The 26569-nt window shown below is 38.4% G+C and overlaps 3 protein-coding genes across 4 annotated transcripts; all 3 read left to right on the forward strand.

The window, feature by feature from the left end:
- The first annotated feature begins 3675 nt into the window (after positions 1-3675).
- On the forward strand, positions 3676-7390 carry LOC145217414 (uncharacterized). Its single transcript, XM_080084675.1, has 6 exons — positions 3676-3883; positions 3952-4045; positions 5003-5142; positions 5207-5317; positions 5421-5570; positions 5905-7390. The coding sequence occupies exons 1-6, from the start codon at positions 3794-3796 to the stop codon at positions 7261-7263; spliced, it is 1944 nt and encodes a 647-aa protein (XP_079940801.1). The 5' UTR covers positions 3676-3793; the 3' UTR covers positions 7264-7390.
- Positions 7391-7508: 118 nt separating this feature from the next.
- On the forward strand, positions 7509-10113 carry LOC145217415 (fas apoptotic inhibitory molecule 1-like). The gene is made up of 5 exons (XM_080084676.1): positions 7509-8101; positions 8171-8246; positions 8301-8453; positions 8519-8568; positions 9473-10113. The coding sequence occupies exons 1-5, from the start codon at positions 7973-7975 to the stop codon at positions 9611-9613; spliced, it is 549 nt and encodes a 182-aa protein (XP_079940802.1). The 5' UTR covers positions 7509-7972; the 3' UTR covers positions 9614-10113.
- Positions 10114-12800: 2687 nt separating this feature from the next.
- On the forward strand, positions 12801-26557 carry LOC145217411 (uncharacterized). 2 transcript variants are annotated; one of them, XM_080084672.1, is made up of 19 exons: positions 12801-12953; positions 13081-13253; positions 13337-13541; positions 13743-15143; positions 15291-15471; positions 15749-15890; positions 16521-16580; positions 16685-16791; positions 17179-17250; positions 17463-17601; positions 18567-18741; positions 19176-19272; positions 20195-20369; positions 20679-20801; positions 22609-22730; positions 23599-23648; positions 24564-24690; positions 24774-24919; positions 25338-26557. In XM_080084672.1, the coding sequence occupies exons 2-19, from the start codon at positions 13110-13112 to the stop codon at positions 26105-26107; spliced, it is 4236 nt and encodes a 1411-aa protein (XP_079940798.1). In that variant the 5' UTR covers positions 12801-12953; positions 13081-13109; the 3' UTR covers positions 26108-26557. The 2 variants fall into 2 exon arrangements, with proteins under 2 accessions (XP_079940798.1, XP_079940799.1); XM_080084673.1 differs by lacking the exon at positions 12801-12953 and having other exon boundaries at positions 13203-13270.
- Positions 26558-26569: the final 12 nt, after the last annotated feature.

Consider the following 26569-nt stretch of genomic DNA (forward strand, 5'->3'; position numbering starts at 1 on the left):
GATCTCAAATAGGTTAAAATAGCTCAAGTGCCGCGTTTGATTCGTTTACCGGCCCAGCGCGTTCCGAGAGCCAAGCTAAGCAATGCATGACCACGTCAACCGCTTTCTAAGCACTTGCACGTTTCATAAGCCTATCTAGTATCCCGTGTGGTTTAGTCTGAAGTGACACACAAAAGTACAAAGCAAATAGTCGGACAATGTCATGTTTCTCACTTTGGTAATATGAAGGTAATCCGTCAAGCTAAGTTGTATTGACTGCAATATAAAACTCTCCAGAGATATTCCCTCGCAGAAAAAACACTGAGATTGCTTATCACTATACGTAAGTTATAACAAAGCTTCACTGTACATACACTAGGGCATAGCGGGCACTAAACAGCTCCATGCAAACTATGTTGTTATTGACTACTTAACTAGCTGCGTCTTAGCAATCTCACACTAACGCAGATTACTAATGGACAACTAAACTCCTGCTCCCAACGCTCATTGCGCTTGACCCTGCATTTCGGAGAAATCGTTTCTGGAGAAGCAAAGCGTACTGCTCGGCGGGCGCAAGGCGTCTTGTGCGAAAGGAGGCATGCGACGCGCACAGCACAACTGCCGAAAAATACTTTTCTCATTTACACGAACTCGCTACTTACGTTTGGCTGGTGACAGAAGGCTACTGTCGGGTTCACACGACTCACAATAAGCAATGCGACCCTTCGACGCAATGCGAAGACAATACCAAATGAGTAAAGTACTAATAGAAGGCGGCAAATGTCGTGACGGCGTTGACAAGGGATTCTGTTGTAAGCTCATGTTTCGTCGCAACGAGAACGATGTAGCAGTTAAACATTAATTCGCTACAAGACCGGTGAGCGACCGATAGGTCCTTTGTCGGCTCTTTATTAAGCCTGAACTCTCTTTCCTGTAATCTAGTGCAGCGTGGCCAGTTCGTGCGCGACTTTGACTGAATTAAGCCTTGCCCAAAACAAACGCATTGCCTTGAGCGCTTGTGTACAGCTATGGAGCGGTAAACAGTGCGCAGCTCTAAGAGTCGGTCATCATCATCACACGCGGCCCTAATAAGGCGTTCAGATCAAGATGTGCTCGCAGATATTAGTCGAGCTATCCGTTTACGAACAGAATTGATGCTAACCGCACGGAGACGAAAAGAAACAGAGTCGATTTCGAGGTGCCAACTCTCCATGCTTGTTTGCGCGAAAGGCCACAGAGTACGTCTTCCAGCCTTAAGCAGTCTCTTCTCCCCGGAAGTCTGAGTCTGTATCTGTTACTGATGTTGTTCATGTGGTGGACTTTCCCACTGTTACAAATTTACTACTCACTCAATCTACAATCTTGGATTGACTGATTTGCTTCAGGCTTATACTATTCAAAACAAAACAAATTTAAAACACATACTTAATGAACATAAAAAAACAATCTTATTCTGTTACAGTCAAGTTTAAACCAAGGTTATGATCTGCTAGAAAGCATGCATCCACAACGAAAGAAAAAATGGACTTGTATAACACGGCAAATATCAAACATTGAGCGCTAATATGCTACTAAAGAAAACCATGCTGCATGCTCTTGTTTGCTGCACACGGCTGAATAACCCAGCCGTAAAACCGACAATCGAAAAGAGTAAATTGTATATTTCGGTTAAGAGTAAAACAGGGTTTAAATATATATCATAACGTCCTATTTCGATCATTTGTACCTTATACCCTCTTCTTAGGAAAACCTTACACAATACCTATAGCACACACAAACATGGCATTAAATTTTCATTGTTTTACAAAATACAACACCGTCTAAATACAACAGATTCCTGATATACTAATATGTGTTATTGTAGCAATACTTTCGTCTGCTAAAATGTAGCGTAATTGCTTTTTACATGACCTTTCGACTCGTCCGAAGTTACACACATAATGAGCACCTATATGGAAAAACCAGTAATCTCCTTTTCAATCGTCCATAGCTTAAAGGGATTATGTTCTGACAAATCTGTTAATTATATACATTGATTTTTCCGAGGTACGACCTGAACGAGTCAACTGAAAAACGTGTTACACTCATTAAAAATACATTGCACTAATTTTTACAAAATAAACACACACAAACACAATCAACTAGCATTTTAGCAATCATATGAAAAGTAACGTGCAGTAAGGGTAATCATTAAAATACTCGCTTTACTGGGAAAGACAAAACTTGTATGCGACTGCCTGTTTTAAATGCAGACATTAAGTTCGTGTTCAAAATATTCGAACCAAACAACCACAGTTCTATGCAACGAATAACCAAATACTTATCTGTCATGTTTGAAAAATCTAACGGCCAAATGGGTGCAACATGTAAGTAATGTGTAACTAAATTTCAAGCCAACGTAATATCCAATAATCAAGCTTTAGCAAGATGCCTGAACTCAAAAGACTGCTTTATAATTCAAAAAACACGTCTACCTTTTTACATGCAACAAAACGATGCCGTAAAAATCGCAATGATCTTACATCATGCCCAGGGCACGAGTTGCCTGTGCCACTTTTTTAACTTCACGCGAAGTGAAATCTGAAATTTTTCGTGCTTGAGATAAGATCTTGATTAGCATTCCAGTGGTAGACCGCGGAAAGAGCGTGACGGAAACATGGTGAACAAACATGCATTTCCGTAAAAAAATTAACCCGACTAATTTACTAGCCTGTGTTTTGTCACATGTCAATAATAATGTGGAAAAAAACTGCTATGATATTTTGACGATTTGCAAACATAATGTAACTAATACGGTGATTGCCTTTGCTGACGATGCCAAATGTTCTAAACTGAAACATAAAACTAAACAACGACATATGACAGATACAACAAAACGTGAAAATTTTCCAGTAAAATAATCTTCGTTCTATTAACCAACTAGTCCATTGCTTATAGGTAATAAACTTGCATACTGACAAAAGCTAGAAACGTATTTTATAACTTTTCGGCCTTACAATCTATATTCTGAATGCTTCCTATCGTTTCTAGTTCGGTTTAAACATGCCATCAAAACATGCTTTTAGATTATATGTAACTTTCACATCAACTTTGGCCTAGCTAGCATAGAGTCGCAGCACATGTGCAAAGAAAAAACATTTACTCTATTAGCAAGTGGGGATTAAAACTTGGGTGGTCTGCTGGTCTCTACGGGGTTTCTGTGACTAACCTTTAAGCTTTAGTCTTGGGTGGCAATGTGATGGCTATCAAGCCAATTTGCCGAGTAAACATAGCCTATAAAAAATTAAAATACGAAAACTATAGATCAGTTGCAAAAAACTGTTTGGCTCAGCTTTTCGTTTAGCTGACAGTTTTTATCATAATAGTTTACAAATCACCAAATCTAATTGTATTTCCTCAAAGTAGCAAAATCCAACACTTTGGTGAACAGCTTAAATTAAAAACTGCAAGATTTCTACTCTTATCTTTCATGTCAACCAAAATCGATGGCGGTTATCAAGCAATCATCGATTACTTTGGGCTGCTAATCATCATGGAAGCTCGTTGACATCCGCACCATCAGAGTTTGCAAGTTTCGCATGCTGCACCGTACAGTATGACAAGAATATTTTTGCAAAATACATCGTGAACTTATAATTGTGAGAGCGTAAAACATTTAGGAATGATTATATTTGTTCAAAATTAACTTATCTTTGCTTTTTTGTGTGTTAAATTTGTTAAACAGTGGTAAAATGTCGTTTTTTGTCGCTGAAGTACATTGGTTCCAATCAGCCAGGGATTAAACGTTTTAAAACGCACAACTACGAAATCTGAAATGTCCCTTACAATAGAAGTATATGACAGTGGCCCTGAAGAGGAAACTTGTTCCGAGAAAAAAGTAACTCCTTCAGCAAATATTGTGGAGGTATTACAAATAAATGTTCCATAGCTTTTATTAATGTGAAAAGTTTACAACCAGTTTTTGTTTTCTAGTATTTTGTCTCAAAAGAAGAAGCTGAGAGAGCTATTAATGAGTTTGAACTTTCAACATCCACCAAGTTTATCAAACTGTTTCGGCACAAATATGGTAAATGCAAATGCCACTGCAACTGTTTTGTGATTGTTTTTTTTTTATTGCCCCACTGGACATTTTGGTGCACAGTCATAGTTTGTCTAAAGCAGTGCTCCGCAACCTTTTTCACGCACGTCACACCATACATGCTTTAAATGTTCGGCGGCACACCCGAACCAAAAAAATTCGATTTGAATTTTTGAAAGCCTAAAAAAGCATTAAGCCAGGGGTCTTAAACTTCTTTGAGGGACAAAAACATTTTTTTACGTTGGTAAAGGGCCGTACTATTGGAACTTTTTTTGTAAAAGTAATATGAACAAAAAATATTATGTCCTTGAAAGTGTTGTGCGTTTGTGCCATATAATGTACATAAAGCATTTGTAATGCAATAAACAAGAAACAATGCGGTGTAGCAAAGTAAAAATACCAAGTGCAATAAACTACTATGTATGAAAACAATGGCATACAAAAAAACAATGGCACGCCGAAACAATTGAAAAATTTGACGCAACAATTGGAATTGCTGATTTTTAATAGGAGAAACTATTTCCATTTCTAGCCATTACTGATAAAGAATGTTTGTTTCTTAAAATCAGTGGTCTGACAGGGCATTCCACTTGAGGTAAACACCTAAAGTTAGTTCGCAGGCGGCACAAAAACCTTCATGGGTCCACACCTGACCCTGCATTAAGCCGCTGTAAAGTATATTATGACGTAATAAAACACGAATGTGTAGTGAGTAGTGTAGCTTTAGTTTGGTGTTGTGAACTGTATCATTTGCTATAATGTTAAAATACACAAAAACAAATTTAAAACAAAAAGTGGCGGCACACCCAGCATGTCTTGCGGCACACCGGTTGCGGAGCACTGGTCTAAAGAATTCCAAAATTGATTTTTAATTTGAATCTTTATCTGTGAAATTTTCAATGACAATATTTGTTTGTACTTAAATTTGGTAACTTTTGATAACAGATCCAACCAGAAGTCGTATTCGATGGGACCCAAACACCAGGATACCCTTCACTATTGACCAAAGTGCAAAACTTGAATGTCAGCATGGTCGTGATAGAGATTATGAAAGAAAGGAAAAAAGAAAATCCCTCAAGAATGGGGTATATATACAACAGATATTAATAGAAACAAAAGTGCTCTACTTAAATAAAACAACTTTTGCAGGTTTTAACCCATGGTGGAAAAAGGAAATACCTCAGGGTTGAAGGATCAATTAAGAAAAACTGCAGGGCTTGTATAAGTGTTTTAGAGATATGGACATACCCCGAATATGAGGTAAATTCACCTTCTGTGTATGTACAATACTAAAACGCATCAAATTATCTATGTTTAAGTCCTTGTTTTTATCCCTGTAAACTCATTCCAATAATAAATTCAGATTGATGAGCTGATAAAATCCAAGCAGACTGAGGGGAGTAAAAAGTTGAGGGAACTGCTCAATGGCAACCAATCAAACTTGTTGAAAGAATATGGTTGCTGGGTAACATTTCCATCAAGCAATGCCCACTCAGGACATGTGGTTGGAGAGGTATTTAATTTTGGTGCTGCAGTTAAAACTAATCTGCATACATACTCTTTAATGCAAGTTAGTGTATGTATACATACTAACCTAGCTGTGAAACAAAATTTCCCACTTTGAGCCAAAATTGTTTTCATTGTCTTATGATTGTAAGAGAACAAATAAATAATCTTTAATGTGCTAAATTATATAAATGTATAAATGTGTTAAAATTAATATAATTGACATGAATACTCACTTGTTTTATATATATATAATACTTTTGAGACCCTTGAGATAGGTCCATTTATTTAAAAAAAATCTGTAAAATCAAGAGAATACTTGCATGTCATATGTTTTTTAGGCTGTTGAAGTAACTCAACCAGTGGACCCTCGTTTAATCACAAAAATTAACAGTTTAGTTGATGAAGGGGTTTTCTCAGCCCAGGAAATTAAAGAACGATTATCTTCTTATGTCAACAATGAGCTTTTTCGTGACACCAAACCTCCACCCTTGTCAAACAAAAGGTTTCATCCCACACTGAAAGTCATACGCAATCATTATTTCAGAGCGTTTATTGACAAGAAACTTGATGGGAATGAAACACCTTTAAACATGAAAGTTCTTATGACACTTGACCCATTGGTTGTTGAAAAGATTGCCAACCAGAAGATAGCAATGAGCGCCAAGGCTGTAAGGCCTGACCCAAGAAATCAAATTTCAGGCATTATAAATCGGATTCGAAATAACATACAAGGTGTAACATCTGAAGCGGACCTGGTTAAAGCCCGCGACGAACTGACAAGCATTCTTCAAGATATACACCATGCGTCTGACTACAGTGAAGATATCGACCTTGTAGGCAGTAGCTTGTTTGAGGTTTCAAAGTCAGACCCTAACTTGCCTGTTGAAGCGACTGAAGAGGTAACGGTGCTTGAACCGTTCTACCAAGTGGCTTTGGACAATTCAAGCTTTCCCGCAACCTACGCGGTAGAGGAGAACGTGTCAGGCATTGGAACAACAGAGTTACAGATCAATCTCCAACCCCAGTTTACGCCGAGTATAAAACAAGTAACGCAGAACTCATTGGAACAACTTCTGCTCAAAAACGGCCCCCACTACCTCTCGTTGGTCCAATTAAAGTGCCTTGAACCTGAACTTGATTTAGAAGAGCGACAGTTAGTCTTGCTCTCGGATAAGAACTTTAAGGAAGGGTGGCTAGTGGACGACGTTCTTAACAGCTACCTATGGTCCTTATGTCAAGAGTACAAACATGTATTATACGCCTCTTCGGAGCATTCGAGTTTGTTGCAACAGGATATGGCCGTGCCTGAGCTATGGCAGGATGAAACCATTAATGGGAAAAAGTACATATTTGTCCCATGGAACCCAACAGGAGCTCACTGGATACTTCTAGCTGTTGACGTTGTCAAACGAACGCTGATGTATTTAGACCCAATGCAGTTGTCATTAGACATCAACGACGTACTTGTCAAAATGGCGAAGGACTTCATGACAAAGTTAATGAAGGATAAGTTTGACATAAAAATCGTGGCGTTAGAAACCAAAAACCGAACACTGCAGGAAGATGTATTGGGTTGTGGAGTGCTTGTTTGCATGTACGCACGGTGGTTAGCATCTAATCAACCTCTTCTTAACTCCGGTTCAGACTATGCGTACAGAAAAGAAATTTTCGACTGTATCTCTGGAAGTTTGTTTTAGTGGCCTTTTTCTTGTTTTTGTTCCGATTGTGTTGCATTTTATGCGAAGTAGAACACGCCATAATAAAAACTAGGGCTTATGTTGTCCGACAGAAGCCAATAATGGCAAATAAATCCACAAATACTTACCGCTGTGTGTTCTTTTCGTGCGTGACAAGATCTTTTGTTGGTCAGAAAAAAGGAATCAGAACGTAGAATGTCCGATTATATGGTAGTTGTTATATGGAAGCTAGTTGAAGTACAAATCGCGTCGATCGGTACAACAATTGAAATTGCGAAAAGTCAGTGGGAACCTGTGGGCTTTCGTGTCAACGAATTTCAATTTACACAGCCAGTGGCAAATTTTGAGAAGCCACATTTTTAGGAGAATGGGTGGACAAAATGTTGTGACTCTCACAAAAACTAGTTTAAAACGCCAAGTTATAGAATCGAAAATGTAGACGTAGAAACGTTTTTGGAATTGGGTTAACAATTTAACATGTACTGCTTGGCCGGGCAATGCTTGTTCACCCTATTTTTTACTCTGGTTGAAGAGAAGTCTCTGGTTGAAGAGAAGTCAAGGAAAAAAGACGCAGGATAAAGTTCGCTATTGGTTACGCGACGCTGCACGAAGAGTTTGTTTTGATTTCACAAGCGCATTTTTAAAAGAAGTTTGCGTCGTTTTTTTGCTTGTAATTAATAATGACAATGACAAACGGGTAACAATAATTATGTCAAGTCGAAAACCTTTACCTGATCTCGTTGCTGTTTGGGAAATAGCATTGAGTGATGGAGTGCACAAAGTGGAATTTGAACATGGCACCACAACAGGAAAAAGAGCAATATATGTTGATGACCAAGTAAAATGTTTATAAATGGATTAGGGATAAAATAAATCATTATTGATCCTGATATTATGTTCCGTTAAGGAAATATTTCGCAAGGAATGGATGTTTAAACTGGTAGGAAAGGAAGATTTTGCAATTGGGAAACAAAAAGTTAAAGGTATGTGCACTGTGCAGTTGTATTTGTAACTTTTAGTAACTGCTACATGTTTAGGCACCATAAACATTGATGCCTGTAGTGGATTTGCATATGAATACACACTAGAAGTGCAGGGAAAAAGCTTAAAAAAGTTTATTGAGAACAAGAACAAAACCAGCAAGGCTTGGACATTGGTTCTGAGTGGTCGAGATACAAGAATAGTCTTGGGTAAATACAGAATAAAAAACACAATTTAATAGTCCATATTATTTTTGTTATTGATGTCTTTTTAGAAAAAGATACAATGGACATTTGGTGCAATGGTGAAAAGATGGAAACTGCAGTAAGAATATAAACTAGTATTTAATTATTTATACCAGGGCTACTCAATTAGTTTCGTCAAAAGTCCAGATAGAAAAGGTAAAAATTACCAAAGGTCCGGACACTTCTGTCAGATATGCAAATGTAACATGTCTTAGCCTATTTGGTTATAGCTAATGTGGACAATCGCTGTCAAAATTGAAATCTTGAACTGATATGCACCAAACGTGATTTTATTCCTTGTGAGAGTGTATTGGTACAACGTCATAAAGAATACATTTTATCTGCTTTTACAGGATTACTTTGTAAGGTAATGATTTAAAATTCAGTTTATTAAATCACAGATACAATTATGTGCAAACAACCGCCGCTTTGTTAAATGTATAGTGAAATAATCGACCATTTTTTCATCATAGTTGGACAATCTGAACTCACATAAGATTTTGGCAGGACTTTAGGCTCCTCGCAGACTGCCGATCAATCGTTATGCCGACCCCAGTTTAAAAAGTGCCTCTACATAGCATTGTTTAGTTAATTAACACACAAATGTTGCCGTAATCAAAAGACCGTCAAGGTCCACATCGAACACCTCAAAGGTCCGGATATGGACCGCGGTCAGCCATTTGAGTAGCCCTGATTTATACCTTTACCTTTGTTTGGTTGTGAAGAAAATTTATCTGTAACTTGACAAACTTGTATACTTCTTTTTCACCTTCACAAATTTGACATCACATGTCAAATATTTTCATAGGACAAGTTTGCTACATTTGTCTTCCATTGCAGCTTGATTTCATTTTGTTTTTGAAATAAATTAACATCTTCTGCTTTAGAGGTTTTATTGTAAATGTTTTACACTAAAGTGGTGCTTTTTGCCTGTATTTGTGCATTTTGGGACAATTCGTCATCTGATTTACTAAACCCCACAGGGCGAATTTACTGACGAAGGGACAGAAACACACTTTGAAGTGGGTGACCATTCCTGTTATGTCAAAGCAATATCAAGTGGCAACCGAAAATCTGGAATTATTCACACCCTATATGTTGATGACCGACTGATACCTGATTAACTGTTTTTAAATTCCGAAAGTGACCATTATTGCTTTAGTTTATGTTGTACAGTATTATATTACCTTATTCTACAGAGTTGGCAAAAACAGGTTGCATTTTTACTTTGACTTCTTTACGTCAGTGGTGCTATTCATTCATTGCCAAGAAAACAAAATTACTGTTCTTGTTCGAACTTTTATGCATTTCTTCTTGGTACTATGCATTTTTGATGAAATAAAATTCCAAGCAACTTGCACATTCAATAATCTGTATTATGGCAAACTGTAGAGCTTTTTATTTTATGAATTTAACTGTAATTATTTCATTTGCAAAGTTAAATGACTCTATTTGTGTAATAAAATACTTTTCAACAAATTCTGTAAAACAATAATACTTTGCTATTTTATATGTAATCAAATGTTAAAAAGCATTATATTCCCCACTTTGCTGCAAAAAAACAAGACTTTATATTTGTTCATTTTTTGTGATGCTGATGCAATAAATTTGCATGAAACATGTATCCAATTTTATGTTATATTAGGTGCAGATGGGCTGGTCCAAGTTTTGTAACCAAACAAACTTTTTTTGAATAAAAGTAGGAAAACATTTCACAACTGCACAAGTATTTAACTATAAAACTGGAGAATGTTTTAATGTAACAGCTTCTAAAACTAATTTAAAGCCCTCAGTTTGAGTATAGGGACAATTATGGAATACTTTGAATAGTGTAAGTTGTTACTTTATTTCCCTTCACATCATTAGAAACACAAATCAAATAAAGTTTAGTTATCATAGTGCTTTTGGTATTATTCATACAGAGATTAGCATTTGAACTAAATCAAGTTGATGAATGTGGAAATTTTATATGGTTCAGGTGTCCAGATAAAATCCATTTAAAATTAAATGCTATACAAACTACATGAACAATAAAAAAGCAAAAAATATGAAAAGATAGTAGTGCTATTTTTTTATATTATTAATGTTTTTCATTATCATGTAGTTATTTAAAGTTTTATTTGGGTATACATATTTCCTTCACACTGTTCACAGCCCACTACCCGCCAAAAACACACCAACCGTGGATATGCTGGTGATTTCACTCCCTCGTCGCAAACTTTTGTTCAACGATATTTTTTCATATTAATACAAAATAGCTTTAAAATAACAAATAATGTTAAACCAATTTGAATTGTGGTAATACAAGCTCATTATTACAAGCAAACGTCAACAGTTGCATTAAAAATGCGCGAATTTGCGAATAAATATTCGGGAGTGAAATCAGACAAAGAATGGCGCCGACCAATCAGAGGCGCGCTTTGAGTGAGATCACGAGGACCAGGCAGTCTCGCTGCGAACGTTTTCATGTCGCCATTATTGGACTGTCTGGTGTGCGCGCAGAAAGGGTTCGTTTTGCTTCGAAGTTTTGAGGCTAAAAGCAAAGTTGTAGTTGTTTGTTAGGTGCCATTCGAAGACTTTCTGATTTGTTAACGATAATGAGGTAAAGTTGCAGTGGTTTTAGGTGCTAAATCGACAAAACGAGGCTAAAATGTAGAGTGGACGCGGGGTGTTGGCCCGCACGAGACGTGGCTCGCATAGTGAGCTGATCACGTGACCTCTCTCGCTCGGAGAGAGGGCGCTAATGCAACAGGTCACTCCAAACAATAAGCATGTGCTTTTTATCCTTTTCGTAGTGTTGTGCTGAGTCAGGCTGATCGGAGAACATGAGTGTTTATTTATAATGATAAGATTGATGTTGTACTTCATAAATTGGATCTAAAATCTAAGACATCAGGTAGTATAATAGATAAAACGATTGGTAAACAGTGGAATAAAACTGGCGTTAGTATAAGCACGCTGCTTTGTTGTTTTGGTTCATTTGCATGAAAGCATAAATTATATGTTGATAGTCATGGTTGTGCTTTTTTAGAGGAGCTATGTGCGTATTTGGGGAATAAAGCCAGTGTTATGTAAAGTAATTTATGATGCGTATGCGTACGTGTTTGTTAGACCTTGTTAGGTCAGGCTTCGTATGTAATGAACTAACTAAACCTAAACACACAAACAGTTCAACGACCTTTTTCTGACTGAACTTGTTCAAGCCTTATGTGCTTGTGTTGTCCGGAAATGCCAATTTAGTCCAGTTATCTGTTAACTTGAATTTGGAAGCATCGTTTGTACCTAACACAGGGCGCTTAATGTCAGGCTGCAATTAGAGCTTGTTTTCATTTACAAGCAGTTAATCATTTTCGTCGAGAATTATCTAGAGTTGTTAGATGCGAAAATTTGTTCTAATGATGTGCATTTTGCAAGCTTGAACTAACCAGTTATTTCCGACTTGTAGAAAATTGGAAACTAGCAAGTAGCAATCGTATTCACCACGTGTTGCGAATGCTTTAAGATTGTAAAGGCAGGGCTTGATGGTATTGCGCCACGCTTGCGTGTGCGACAGTCCTCACTCATTATAGTATATACCTCAATGACCATTTCTGCTTGAAAGTCGATTTACTCCCTACATTGCGCTTTGGCATTTTTGGCGCTTTGATGGGACTTGTTTTGCATATGGCGCTCAACACTCTTAACGGTTTGAGAGTTTCAAGGTCAACATAGAGTGCGTATGTCGCATTGCAGGTGTCCTTGGCGAATCAGATTGCTGAATTATTCAAGCGTTTATCGTGTCAGCGTATTTGTGTGTAGTGGGTGCACCTCAAATAAACATTATGCCGGTGATGTGCGTTACACCATATTATCATCGCCATTCGGCACATACGTGCGAAAAAGACTTCAAACCGCTTTTTCTAATGTTGACTAGTCAGGCGGCTTAATAGAGTTGCAAATGCTTCATACAATATATTCCTCCTTTGCGTTGTGCGTTTTCTGTCTTGCGTTTAATACCCGCGCAAATTGTGCCATTGCCTCGGTCCTGAAGGCTGCAATTACCCTCTAAGGCAGATCAACGTGAAATTACCGATAAATTACGCTGTTATTTTCAATGTGTGGGCTCAGATTTGCCCTCTCTATATATATAGGTCGCAATTGTCATGTGTGTGTGAAGCCATGTTGTGTGATACTGCTGCTAAATTCCGTTTTGAATTTTTAACTTCCTTTTCTGGAGAATCTGCATGTTTAACTAAATACATCAGCATCGTTTCACGAAAAAAATATTGTTGTTCCACTGAACAGTGAAAAAATATTTATTTGTTGTGTTTACATTATCTTTTTATTCTCCAGAAACTATGAGAATGTTAGATTTTTACACTCAACTTTAAAAAAAACTGTACAAAACTGAAACTGTATCGCAACTGAGTATTTATTTACAACAAAAATCATTTTTGGCATGACAAATCTTCGGTAAACTATCAGGTATGTATACTAAGATTAAGACTGTTTTTCATGATAATATCAGTGATGTTTAAAATTTTTGAATGGCCCTGATGTTTCTGAATTTAGTGTTTGTCTTTCATTTTCCACTTGGCTTTTTTACATGCAGGAAATGCTGCTAGTTTTGTGATATGACGAATGGACAAAAGTTTTGATGATAGTATGGCTCCGGCCTTGCACACAAGTAACCACGATAACAACAGTGCTGCTATCAAGTATCTTCAACTTCCCCCAAATTCACCACAGACTAACATAACTGAAAACAACACCATTTATGAACAGGTATTGTTACTGCAAAGGTGATTTGTTGCATCTAATAAGTACATGGTTCATTGTTTGTTTCATCATTACCACTTTCAATCTAGATGAACGGGGGACACAGCATTGATGATGCTGAGTCTGCAGCAAAATTGATACGTCAAGATGAAAATGAACTCCAACCAATGAAAGAATGCACAAACCATGTGAATACGATTGATAACAAGGTTGTACAGTCAAATCGCTTGCTAGAACTCCCACCAAATGGAGGATCTGGTGATTATGTGTCTTCAATAACCATTCTACAGCAAGGTAACAATGGCTTCCTGTACTTTATGTTCGATTATTTCACTGATAATAACAATAGCTTTTGTTGAAGCATTTGTGTATAAAGTGACTAGTATGACTACGTATTAGGTGTTGAGCAATTTTGATAAATAAATTGTTATAGTTTGTTGTTAAGTTGATGTTATGTTATTATGTTAAAAGTTAATTTTTGTTTTGCGATTTCAGACTTAAAAAAGGCAATACAAAGTAAAAGCACCAAAAAGTTAGTAACATCTGAGGAGGTTAACGGAAGTGGCGATTCTGCCCATGAAGTTCACAAGTCAAATGGATGGCGTTCTGACCATCAGGTGGACAGTGATAAATTTCACACAGGACAAACATCACCAACCACTGGACAACCTATACCAGAAACTACCTCGACAAAAACAGACTTTAATACAGACTCTTTAAAAGCTGTCTGTCATAAACCTTTGACTGCCAGTTTAATAACAAACTGCCACAAATCTGAAGAAGTAGATAAAAAGTCTTTAGAAAACCAGGATAATATGGAAAATAAACATCTGGAAGACTTGGATCGTATTCAAATGGATATAAATTTAAATAGTACTCTTTGTGAAACTAAATCATCTACACAACCGCTGTCTGTGATATCATCAACAAGTACAACAGATATAGTAGATACAAACTTGTCTTCAACATCAGGGAGGTTATTACCCACTGTGTCAAACGAACCCTTGGTATCCCAATGCCAAGAACAAACTAATGTGACCACTGCATCTGGGACTGTACTGGATGTCATGGGTGTCTTGAGCGATATATGTGATTCTGTTGTAAGAATCAACAGTGACTCATCTGGTACTGCTGCTTCTCGTGATGGCTTGTGTAATAGTGCTTATGTCGCTGAACTGGAAGCTTTGAATATAAAGGAGACGTGTTTGACTGACCCAGACTCCATGGTTTCTTCAAATCTAAACAGTGTGCCTGGTATGCAAGGCTTGGCTCAAAGTCTCATTACTGGTAACCATATGCAAAATTTGCCGTTAAAACTAACAAACACTCTGCATGAGCTAGCAGCATCTCTTACTAGAGCACAGGGTTTGCCAATTGATAACAGTGCGCAAAAGGGTTCTGTAAAATCAAAGCGCAGGTCTTCCTCTTCTGCCAAAAGCCTAAATTTTGAAGAAACTGAAGAAGTTTCTGTAAGCAGGATTTCCAATTTGGATAAAATTCATGCAACACAAACACAGCAATTCAAAGAAGTACTACGGCGGTACACTACCCAAAAGCACGACCTTACGGTTTTGCAAACACGTTTAAATAAAATTAGGTGTGCTGCCGTAAATGTGAAAGTAAGAAATCAGTTACAGGAAGTGGCAACATGCTGTGATTCAAAGGCCACTGAAACCAGTGACAGTAAAACAAATAAAAACACAAAACCTGGACAGTTGTCAGACCAAGCAAGGTTTTTTTGGAGGGCAAAATTGCAAAGACGGAAACACCACCGGAAATATTCTTTTGATGGTTTGGATGGACATGCAAAACCAGGCAATGACCATGTGGACAGTTTAAACACTCACCTGGATAAATCTGAACAAATGTGCCATAAAACTGCTGAGTCACAATCAGGTATGTTACAATTTAAGCTAAGGGTTACATGTTGATATTACTCTATGTGCAAATACAATGTTGTTGAAGGTTTTATGCAGATACATTTTATCATTTGTTTGTCCTTGAAATGAGATATATATTTACCTTTCTTTACACAAATTTTAGGATTATTGCGGAAAGAAGTACGTTTTGTGCAGTCATCTTTTGACCCAGAACTTACTGATAGCAGTTCGGATGAAGATATACCTGAACGTGTTTACAAGTCTGGAGAAGGATACATACCCAGTCGTAAAACATTAAAACACAAATCTACCCAACATCATCAGCCTGACCAGCATAAACGCAGGTAAAGATATTGCATATTTTTGTTATCCATGCACGATTTTTTATTTCCGGTATATATATATATATTTTCTGTATATATTTCCTGTAAAGTGTGTGAAGCCCATCACTTTATTAAATTTTGCAACCTTTAAAATGGTGACAAAATTAACCTTTTTCTGATCCACAATCTGCCATTGTGCAATTGTGACAACTGTTTTGTGTCATGTTTTGGGGGCCAAATGAATGCAATGTGTAATGGTAAAACAATACATGTTGTGGCATATTACTTTTTCCTTTAGATCTCCATCTGCACAACAAGTTTGGTTACAGCAAAGGTTATCAGTTGCTAAGCGATGGACTTGGCTTCAAGCACAAGTGTCTGATCTTGAGTTTAAAATTCGTTCCCACAACGAGTTGTATAGACAACTTCGATCAAGCAAGGTATGTTAAGTTTATTATTAGGGATGTGCCAAAACTGCAAATGTTCTGTTTGGTCGAGCACCGAGCATCTTACATTAATGCTCGGTGCTCGGCCGAGCACGCTCGGTGCATTGTGACGTCACAAAAAATCCCCTTTCTACGTTTAAGCTCTACAAGGTTTCTTACGTCATCAGCGGTGTATCAAGCTGCACATGCCCATGAAGTACGCGTTTTTTCCACCATCTAATATATTTGAAAAATCATTCGTTTTTGTTCATAGAAACCATTTCGAACACTAGTTACATATGTTAGCAGGGCATGAATACGCAAATTTACAGCTCGGGTCAGATTGTGCAACTGCTCGGCCGAGCACCCGAGTACTCGGGTTCTGGCTCGGCTCGGACCATCCCTATTTATTATACCACAGTCAAGATATTGCTTGAAATTGAAACATTTTGATTTTGTCCCAAAGCATTATGTTAAATGTCTTCTTAATTTTTTTTGCATATTTTTTTACTTTGTTTACTGTTGTTGGTACAATATGAAAATAACTGTTTGTTGTATTTTTGCTACCGAATTATTAGTTTTACATTTAAATGAGTGTTGGTTATTATGTTGCTACCAGGTTTAGTGCAATTATGTTGTACACAGGGTGAAGTTTTACTTGGTCATCAACAAGTATCAACATCATTTGTTGAAGGAAACCAAGAGGTAGGCAAAATTTTCGCGCACAGCAACACTTAACTAATAGCAATGTAGCTTTTATGTTACACAAATTGTGTAAAACCACTTCAAAGTCAATACTTACTTTTCAGGCTTCTACTTTGGAATCAAACCACACTCCTTTGAAACTGACGTCAGCAACTTCATCACCGTGTAGTGTTAGCAAGATGGTGCAAAACATTAATAAGCAAACTACTAAGTATGTTTTATTGCCTAAGCAATTTCTTTATTATGTGTATACTAGGTTAAGGTTGTTGTGATGGAAAAGAGATCAAATTGCAAGCATTGACATTAAGGGATTATTACTGGTTATGCAATTTACCCCACAAGGGGATTTATAGTTTTATGTAAGAGCTGTAAATCTCAAGACTACTTGGTTTCCTCATTTCTTACTTCTTTAGCAAAGTGAATTGATAGAAACACACAAGTGTGAATAAAAACTGTTATTTGCGTAACTAGTGTTACTTTCTCTGTTTACAAATATATATTTATGGTGTATGATCATTATCTGTTCTTCATATCTGGTGTTTAGCCCTTGTGATTTTGTTGTGACTTGTTTAGTTAAAATGTCTATTGTTTTATTTAGTTTACTGGACAATCTGTCTCCTGTATCTGTGAGTGCTCAATCTCCAATGCCCTCAACAGAGACATTTAGCAGGTAAAAATTTATAACCTTTACCTATGAAACCACAAATTCTTATTAGCTATTGCATGTGCAAAGCTTGCTATTTCAGTTATGACATATTTTTCCTGTGACTGATTTGTCAGGTTTTACGGTTGTTAAACATTATACTTGTTTCAATGTTTTTTTGTGTAGAGTCAGTTTGTCAACATACATCAATTCGTAACTCAACGCATTTCTTGTTTTAGGTCTCAGACGGATTCCATGCCAGTTTGCTCATTGCCTGTTGACTCTACATGTGTGGCAGCAAGAACACGACCACTAAGTCAATCAGTAAAGTCTCGACCGTTGGTAAAAGCCAGAGACATTTTGCTAGCTTCTAGCAAGGTAAGTCCCTTTAACACCGTTGTTAGCCTCATTTTGTTCTTAATAGCAAATAAACTGATTTTACAATTAACCTTCTCCTAGGAATGTGTTTGATGTGGTTACATAGTAAAATTTGTTGGCTGTGTTTGCTGTTTAAGGTTTTACAACAAGAGATTTTCAATGTTGCACCCTAGGACAGTGGTGGGTCGCGCTGCAGTGAAAATGGGTCGCGCTGCAGTGATTCAATTCTGCCCAAACGAACTATTACTGTATTAAGTAAACATAAACGAATTTTCTTAATGTAGTAGTAAAGTCACCTCATTTGACACGTTGTACACTAAATGAACCAATCATTACAACATACCGACAATGGCCTTCCAATTTTACTGTTACTCGCACAGCGATTGTAACGTCATAGCACGGGGAATAATAGGACAAGGTAATCTTGCGAAACTAGACGTGGAGATGTAACAGTAAGCGTTTAAGGATGAGTAAGTATTCATACAAGAAAGCTTTTTAGATTTGGGATTCACTTCTATCAATGATCATGGTGCTGCAAAGCCACAATGTGTGTTTTTTTATGCAGTGTTGTCAAACGAATCGACCTCGTTAAGCCTGCAGCCATTTAGACCTGTGCAGACTCCTATGCGGCGACGGCGTGGCCTCGAAATTGCAGTTCGTCTCGTTAATAATAATATTTAAATATTTTGATGTTTAAGGCTTGGGTCGTGAGATATTCATAATACTCAGATTTGGGTCGCGGTCAAAAAAGTTTGAGAACCACTGCCCTAGGAGGATGTACAACTTTCAAACTTTGTTTTCAGTTGTATTTTCCCAACCATTCTATTTACAATACAACATGTTGGTCGCGCTTAAAATAGAATTTCACTGGGCAATCACTTGATGGACTGAAAAGGATGTGTGCCTGGTCGACCCGAACGCTATTATGACGCACTGCTTACGTCACAATTGTTTTTCTTTCTCAGTCGCTGGCTCCGTCTACAGTGGGCAACGACAGTCGCTTAATGGGCCACGATTTTGTACGCCGAACGCCTTTCCATCGCGGTGACGGTAAGCCTCTGGAAATTGCTCAGGATTCCATTCAGTCAAAGGCAGCAATACACGATCATTCGTACCACAAGATGCTTTCAACCGAAGAAGGTAAGGGCGTTAAGTTGCAAGGACAAACTTTTCCGTTTTTGACGGTTGCTTTTCATAAAATGTCCTACCAGCGTAGAGAACATACACACGATTTTTTAACTGTTTGGGTGTTACAATGTTTCTTTGACTTCGGAATTGGTTTACATAAACATGACCATTACTGTTATCTTGTGGTAACCTTGAATGCACCTGACTTGTCTTCCAATGTTTTCTTTTTCGTGTAACTTAAAACGGCTACTTAAATTACGCACAAATGACCAACATCCAAACCTGCTTTCTTGTTTTCTCTGACAAGTGACCTATTTACGTTAACGGCCCAGCATTTTCGTTGCCATTTGGATTGCAATGCGTGTGTCAGACAACGAATTAAAAAAAAAGTTAGTATACGAGTCAACCTGCTATTTTATGACTAACGCGAGTTTTGTTTAACGCAGATATACCTCTGTCCTTGCGACTTGGGTCGTTTATGAAAAGCAGTCACAAGTGGTACAACGAAAAGATGACGAAACGCGAAAGACGACATGAGAAAAAGTAAGTCCAGTAACCAATAAAGAATTCCGGCGCATTTGCCGCTTGTGTTATATATAGACCTATTGATATAAATTAACATCAAACGTATCTCATCAATTACTATTCCCTTTTGGTGGTACTTACAGCAGGACGGTATCATAGTGGTCGTAACTGTCACAAACGTATGGAAAGAACTTCTGGCAAATGTATTTTGCTCTATAAACTCTTTCAACTTGATATTAGCCTGGCAGTAATAGCTTATATATGTATGGAAAGAACAACTAACTGTCGTGAACTAAAAACCGATCAAGAATCCCGGCGCATTTGCCAACGTCATATGTCGGACTCGGACATACCGTATTGATTAGGAAATATATTTTTCCAGTTTCTGTCCCCTTTCGGTGTACGTTACTAACGCTACTTACAGCAAGATATAGTCAATAGTTGTACACTGAACTTTAAATATGAGTTTGGTATGTCCAAATTCTAACCCCTACTTATTCATTGAATGCGCGTCACTAGCAGCTGTTTTGGTTATAAATGCGACTGAGGTTTTCAATTGCTTCCACGTCAGCATATGCTAATCCATACATTTCTTCCTCATTTGAAATCACAACCTTCAATGCAACGAATTGCATAGGGTTACTAGGGAATTAAAACCATTTGTCCCTTTATAGTTAACATGGTAATTTAGTGCATTTGACCGACAACAACAAATGTAAAAATTCAAGCCTTTTGTCTTTTTGGCAAATTCGGATTCGGTTACGTAACTTCTTTTCTTTTTCGCGCTGTGGAAAAACTCCTACCACCGCAGTAACATAACATTTCTAGTTACACCCACTTAACCATACATCGCGTAACACATTTGCCAAAATATCCTTTCTCTTTACGTTGATAAGGACTTTTCAGTAACTCAGTCTGAATGACCTGTCTCTTAACTCAGGAACAAACGTAAAAATTCGAAGAACAAAGCTGAAAGTCTGGCCGAAAAGATTAAGACCAGGTCGCGGTCGGCTACGGTTGTTTTGGAGAGAATCAAGTCGGTAAACTCGATGCAGAGACTGAGTTCGGGCGATTCTTTTACCGCTGACAGCCACAAGCGACGTGGTAGCATTCAGGTAAGCATAGAAACTGTAAAGTTTCATCATGCTATCCCGAATCAAGCTCCAAAATCAATGTGGTAACTAATTACATAGATAGGCATAACTTTAATCATAAACATAACTGCCAAGGAACTGCTGTGTTATATAGAACACATCATGTAGACGTATATACACCAGTTCCTTGGCAGTTGTGAATAAATTACTTTTCAAGTCCGTGTATGGTGTTCCTAGGCATAACTTTGATTTGGTTAAATTATTTTTTTCTGGTTACCAACACTATGTACAATTATCTGTTTTGCTGTAATTGTTCGTTTTGTTATTTAGACAATGGCCGATTATCACAAGAGACAAAGGATGAATTCGGTTGATTCGGATCTTGAGAATTTCCAGTTACGTAGTGGAGCGAATACCCCGACACAAGACACCCATTCCAACCTGCAAGTACAGGTATATATTCGACCAAATCATGAAATGATTTTGGGCCTTGAGCGTTCTTGCAAACCAACAAAAACTACAACCGTATGAGTAAACCATGCCCACAAGAGCTTCTTTTATCAGTGGAGTGCTGTAATGGTTAAAATACTACAGAACGGTTAATTTTTTTGACCTGACTTGGTTTTAGGTTGCGTGAGGACTTTTTACAGGGACTGCAGCAAGCCAGTGATCCTTGGAATTATTGATGCGACTTTGCATAAATTCGAATTAGGGTTAACGTTACTTACAATATTTGAATCCCCACCTAGAGTTGTACGTCGGGTCTGACTTTTTTAAGATTTGGGCATCAGTTAGGAAAAACGGACTTTAAACGGACCCGACATCACCCAAGGCTGCATTTGTATCGTAATTTTCCCTTGGTAAATCTTAACTTTCGGGCTTTTTGTCAAATTTGTGTTCTAGCCGGGTTTCGGACTTGTTTTTTGTGTGGACTCTGGTCCAAATTTCGAAAACCGCCTGCAAATCAGAATCTGATCCTATGGACATATTCAATTGTTAAGAGTATGTCATGCACGTAATATTGCGAATCTGCTTGAGGCAAAACAGCAGAACGTTCTGACCACTAATCATTTGGCAAAATTACGCTGTGTAAAGGTTTCAAAAAAGTTTGCACTGCGCAGGCCTACAATGTGCCCGCTTATCATATTTCAAAGTATGCCGAAAATCCATACCTTGCTTCGAATTTGGTCACAGCTTTAGCCTTAGATATGCTAAGTTTGCATAGAAATGATGCCATTTACTGTTTAAGTTGGCGATTATAGTAACAGTTGTATGTATTTCTGCTACCAAGTTTTTAAAAGGCAGATGTGGTCCGTTCCTTAGCGTTGTTGTCGGGAGTCGAATTTGTTTGTTTATTTTTTCAACTTCCCCTAATTTTCGTGACACGCTACGTTTCATAATTAAGCGCCATTAATCACAACACTCACTAGCATGGACACTACTTGCTTAAATCTGTCCTAAATCTGTGAGGACATTGGCTATTTTCTACACGCAGCTTCGATACAAGTCGCCAGACATACCCTGAAAGTAACTTTCACCAGCGATACCGACAAATATTGTGTGCAAAAAGTGTTCAGTTAAAATAGCCACTATTTCTATTGCTATCTTCGTTTGAACGCAATGGTATGATTTGGAAAGAGGCGTTTGCGGCTTACTTCGATCTTCACATTTGTTTATGCCGTCTACCAGGGTCGCCTATTAAAAAGTGTCAATTGTTTTTGCCTCTAGGCTTGCGAAATTTGACTAGGACTTTGTTTACGCTTCGACGTAACGCCCGTTTAACCAGTTTCGTGTCAGACCACGTTTGTTTGTCAACCTAATCCTTGACTGCTTTGAAACAAAGCGTTTCGTTCTTTAGTAAAACCCTTCATATCTCTACTGCTTTTGCATAGAACCATGGAGTATCAGCAACTGTTTTTTGTTTCTTGCGCAACTAACGATAACTTCACATGGTGTTAGAGCTAGTGTTTTAGTGGTTAAGCAGTACGAAATTTTAGTGGTTACGCAGTACTACATACGAATGTCTAGTTGGATTTGTTGCGTATTGCGTGTTCTGTATATCTGTAATACATTTTTCCCCTTTCAACTGTTATTCTTTTTAGCCTTACGATGCATTTGCCGATAGTTCTCTTCATACAATGGTAGTTACTATGTATGTCAATACAATAGCCTTTAAAAATCAATCAGGCTCGATTTCAGTAGGTTACTGCTTACATTCAATCAATCAGAGTTTTCACCATGACATTGCGCAATTTTTCAGGCTTTCTTGAAACGCAAACGGCAGACGGACCAAGCATACGACATTAATAATATCGTCATCCCACACGGATTAACAACAACCCGAATTGAAAAGCTTCAGTACAAGGAAATACTTACACCTGGGTATGTTTTTACATAAATTCGGTTTCTTTGTTCAAGGCATAACCTGGGATATGGACACCTATTCCTACGAAAATCAATAGCGTTAAGGAATGGCCACAAGAAAAATGTTAAAATCACTACTAAAGCTAACAATTGTGCAAGGTCATTTCAGGCGTCAATAACCGCATGTAAAGTTGTGGAAATGACATATCATGCTAAAACGTCATCTCTTGTTTTATGCTGTTCTATCTCCTTTAAAGCAGGGCCTTGGATTAAAAACTTTCTGTCTGTGAACGCCCAGAAACAGTAGTAGCTTGGCCGAAGTTTCACATCTAGTGCCAACTACGCTTGTTTGAACAACGCAAAGTGGGCAATAAAACCTTTGTATGACGGCATGGTGAATTGCGGGGTGGTACAAAGCACCGCATGTTGCCACGTGGTAACGAAGTTTTAATAAGTGAGAAATGTACTCCATGCGCAATTTATAATTTGCCGACGGTTAAGGCTATTGGGGTAGGGGTATAGGTTTGTAATACTAATATAGTTTGATCGCTTGCCTTATACCCTTTGGGGAGCTTACATGCTTTCATTAACGCATTTAACGACTTTCATTAACGCACACATTTATTTGGTCCTAACTCTGTGACTCTTTGTTTGGTTTAAAGGTATTGAACTTTAACATATATGTACAGTGCAAAGTGCAATACAAGTAGAAACATTTTTCTATGGGCGCCAACGGGGCGCCTAAAAAATGTTTTTCGTAATATGTGTGTATGAGGCTATTACATTACGTAAGGTGAATTTCTCCATGTATTACAAGCACTGCATATAGAACCACCCTAAAATGAAAATTGCGTTACATAACCGTGTTTTTTTTTTGTTTTATTAGTTGGAGACCAGCCGCCGACGAAAAACAACAGGCCGATTCATCGGGCAAAGGTAATATAGCATCCCACGCTCTTGTATCCGGCAGTTAATATTCCCAGCACTGTGCGCGTGCAATATGCTGCCGTTATTGGCTCATGTTGTATTTGCAAACACTAAATAAAATCCTGTACCAGTCAGCTAGCCCTTCAACGTGCTGTATTTTAATCCAGCTTGCTTGGTAAAATTGCATGGAACGACCACATTTTCTACTTTTTGAATTGCATTAAGGGTAAAATTATATTAAAAACGAAATTTTCTCACTTATTTGCCAAGCTGACCGGAACGCGTGGCACGGTTTAACGTTTTTTCTTACGTAGCCATTCTACAGCTGTCACAAACCTATTTTTAGTACAGACCCATTGGGCTTACATCACATAGCATGCTGCAAAACGTTTCAAATTTTAAGTTTATGTCCTCCGTATTCCCCCAAACACTAGTAAATACTACACACTATATTTATCCACAGTAAAATGCTGGTTAATCTTCCAAATTCCGGTGTTGTTTATTTTCTGGCCATAAATAGTGGAATGTAATGTTTTATGACCAGTATAATCGAAAGCGTTTTATTCAAAGAACTGTGTACCTTTCATGCCTCACATTCAATCTAGTAATGTAGAAACGCCAAAAAAGCCACAAAGGACTGCTGCACCTGGTTAAGACAAAACATTAATTTAACAAACCAGCACATTGCCAATTAGAAGAAAGTGTGTAGGATTTCAGTTTTTCTTTGGATTACTACAGTAGTGTGCCCATATAAACTTACACACATCATCTGTGCATGCATTTTGGCCAGTTATGTTGAAGTACTACGCTATGCTTTGTTTGGTGCGACATGTAAGATTTTAGTGGTTGTATTGTGTCAGTTAAACTTTGCTAAACAACAATGTAAAACCAGCTTAAATATTAAAGTTAATTGTTCTTGTGCAGCTAACAGCGACGTTGAAGAACTGACCGACGCTGAATTTCGTGTCAGGCATGATCACTATGAGATTATGGAGAAGAAAAAGTACATGGCTTATATGGAATGGAGCATGAACAAAAAGAACGGCACAAGGTACAGAAAATCATATCTACATGTGTATGTATTGGACAGCATACAAACTAACGCCAATTGTTATTGAATTGTCGCCTTTTTAGGTCAATGAGTCGGGCCAATATGTTGTCGGACGCTGCCCACTCTTTCCATTTTCCTCCGTCGATTCGTTCCAGTCCATTGACTCACGTGACGTCACCGGATCCGAGCTCTCCTGGAAGTCCAGAACTTAACCCGTCAATGATAGCTGGTGGGTTACCCAATGGCCAACAATGTGTCATGAAGTTGAACGTACTGAAAGGGTCCGAACTGCAATCCCCGTGTTATCGATCGGCTTATTGCGTTGCGTGCCCCGACTATTAACACATTACAACAAATTGCTTGCATTTTTTACTCGTTTTTGCTGGTAGGGTATTTGACACCCTGCTATTTGAAGAACTTAAATGAACAAACGTAACTGCAACACAAATTTATTGCCGAACTATGCTGACATTTTTCAGTTTGTGGTCAAAGACATTGTTTTCTATTTGCCTATGCGTCGTTTAACATATTATTGGTGGAACACCGTTTGACTACCTTATCTTGGTCTATCTAGTTGTTATTAGAGCAATAAAACTGTTTTATTTCTTAATTATCGGCATTTTAACTACAAATCTCGTTGAAATTAGGCATCCGAACTCGACGAACATCATCGGACCAGTTTCGACCACCGAGTTTTGACAGCACGACGACTTCGCCTTCCGCCATCGTGACACCCCGTGAGCGACACGCATCGTCCGCTGACGAAGGAGCCTCGTCCTCCCGTCAAAGCGGCGAGTGGCATCCGATCTGGGAGCCTCGCAACTTTCCTCTTAACGACGTTGACTACGAGGAGCTGATGAAGAAACCCGTAGTCCCGGATGTACAACCTCCAAGGCCGCAACACGATGGGGAATCACCGGAGACGCGGTTCCGCCCCATTAGTCACCACTCAAGCGTGGACACTAACACCGCGCCGAGGCACCGCGGTTCGTCCAAGCACGAAAGCGGTTCGACGCGCAAACGCCCGCGTACTTCGTCGTTGCTTTCGCGCGATGAAGAACGCTACAGCGACGAATCCGTATCGTCGTCGCATTCGTACCGGCGTCAAGCGCATCCCCAAACTCGCAAAGACGAACTACACATCGCGGGTTCGAATCCCACACCGGTCGCCGCCGCTCTGCCAAAAAGGCACAAGCCTAACCTGAAAGATGATTTCTATTTTTACAGCGATTTAGATTCGGACATTGGTAGTGAAACAGAATCGGTAGCCAGCGATGACGAAGACGCCGTATTGATTTCGGACGGTGAGATGCCCAGTCAGTGGACCGGCTGTCCCGTGGTTCTGCCAAGTTTGGGTCCAAAAGACCACCAAGATAACGTCAAAGTCCCTTTGGTCATGACGTTCCGAAGAAAGTAGTTGCTTCGCATTTTTCAGGTGGTTCTTTTTCAACAGTTCCTCTTGTCTGTTCATCTGCGAGGAACCACCTGCCACGTCACTGCCACATGAGGCGCAAGAGAGCGAAAACCTGACAGAAAGCTGTATATTGTAAAAGTCCCGGGATATATATGTGTGTGCTGCCTTTATGAATAAGTTTGGTTTCTGTACGAGAGGATCGTTAGTTACCTTACAATCACCCCCTCTCCGGGGAAAATTCATCTTCAAAGCGTTTTCTATAGGGTCATTTAGGCGTAGCACCGTGTGTTGTATATGAACAGGTAGCTGCGATAAAGTGTTCGGGCCGCGTTCGGTTGTTTCGCCTTACACTTGGCTGCCGTGCGTTCGCCTACTTGTGTTTTTCTCTTCTGGCTTCTCTCCCTATTTTTTCACGTTTCAATAAACAAGCAGCTTGTTCGTTGCATCTTTTCACCCGCCGTTCGC

Source organism: Phallusia mammillata, chromosome 3 (assembly GCF_965637545.1).
Source record: "Phallusia mammillata chromosome 3, kaPhaMamm4.hap1.1, whole genome shotgun sequence".
NCBI lineage: Eukaryota > Metazoa > Chordata > Ascidiacea > Phlebobranchia > Ascidiidae > Phallusia > Phallusia mammillata.

Bases quoted from the DNA above. Each gene is read 5' to 3' on its own strand.
- LOC145217414 (XM_080084675.1), top strand. From the start codon at position 3,794: ATGTCCCTTACAATAGAAGTATATGACAGTGGCCCTGAAGAGGAAACT. The intron at 3,884-3,951 runs GTATTACAAATA...TTTGTTTTCTAG, and splicing joins CTTCAGCAAATATTGTGGAG to TATTTTGTCTCAAAAGAAGA. The intron at 5,143-5,206 runs GTATATATACAA...CAACTTTTGCAG, and splicing joins GAAAATCCCTCAAGAATGGG to GTTTTAACCCATGGTGGAAA.
- LOC145217415 (XM_080084676.1), top strand. From the start codon at position 7,973: ATGTCAAGTCGAAAACCTTTACCTGATCTCGTTGCTGTTTGGGAAATA. The intron at 8,247-8,300 runs GTATGTGCACTG...CTACATGTTTAG, and splicing joins TGGGAAACAAAAAGTTAAAG to GCACCATAAACATTGATGCC. The intron at 8,569-9,472 runs GTAAGAATATAA...TAAACCCCACAG, and splicing joins GTGAAAAGATGGAAACTGCA to GGCGAATTTACTGACGAAGG.
- LOC145217411 (XM_080084672.1), top strand. From the start codon at position 13,110: ATGGACAAAAGTTTTGATGATAGTATGGCTCCGGCCTTGCACACAAGT. The intron at 15,144-15,290 runs GTATGTTACAAT...CACAAATTTTAG, and splicing joins AACTGCTGAGTCACAATCAG to GATTATTGCGGAAAGAAGTA. The intron at 18,742-19,175 runs GTAAGGGCGTTA...TGTTTAACGCAG, and splicing joins GATGCTTTCAACCGAAGAAG to ATATACCTCTGTCCTTGCGA.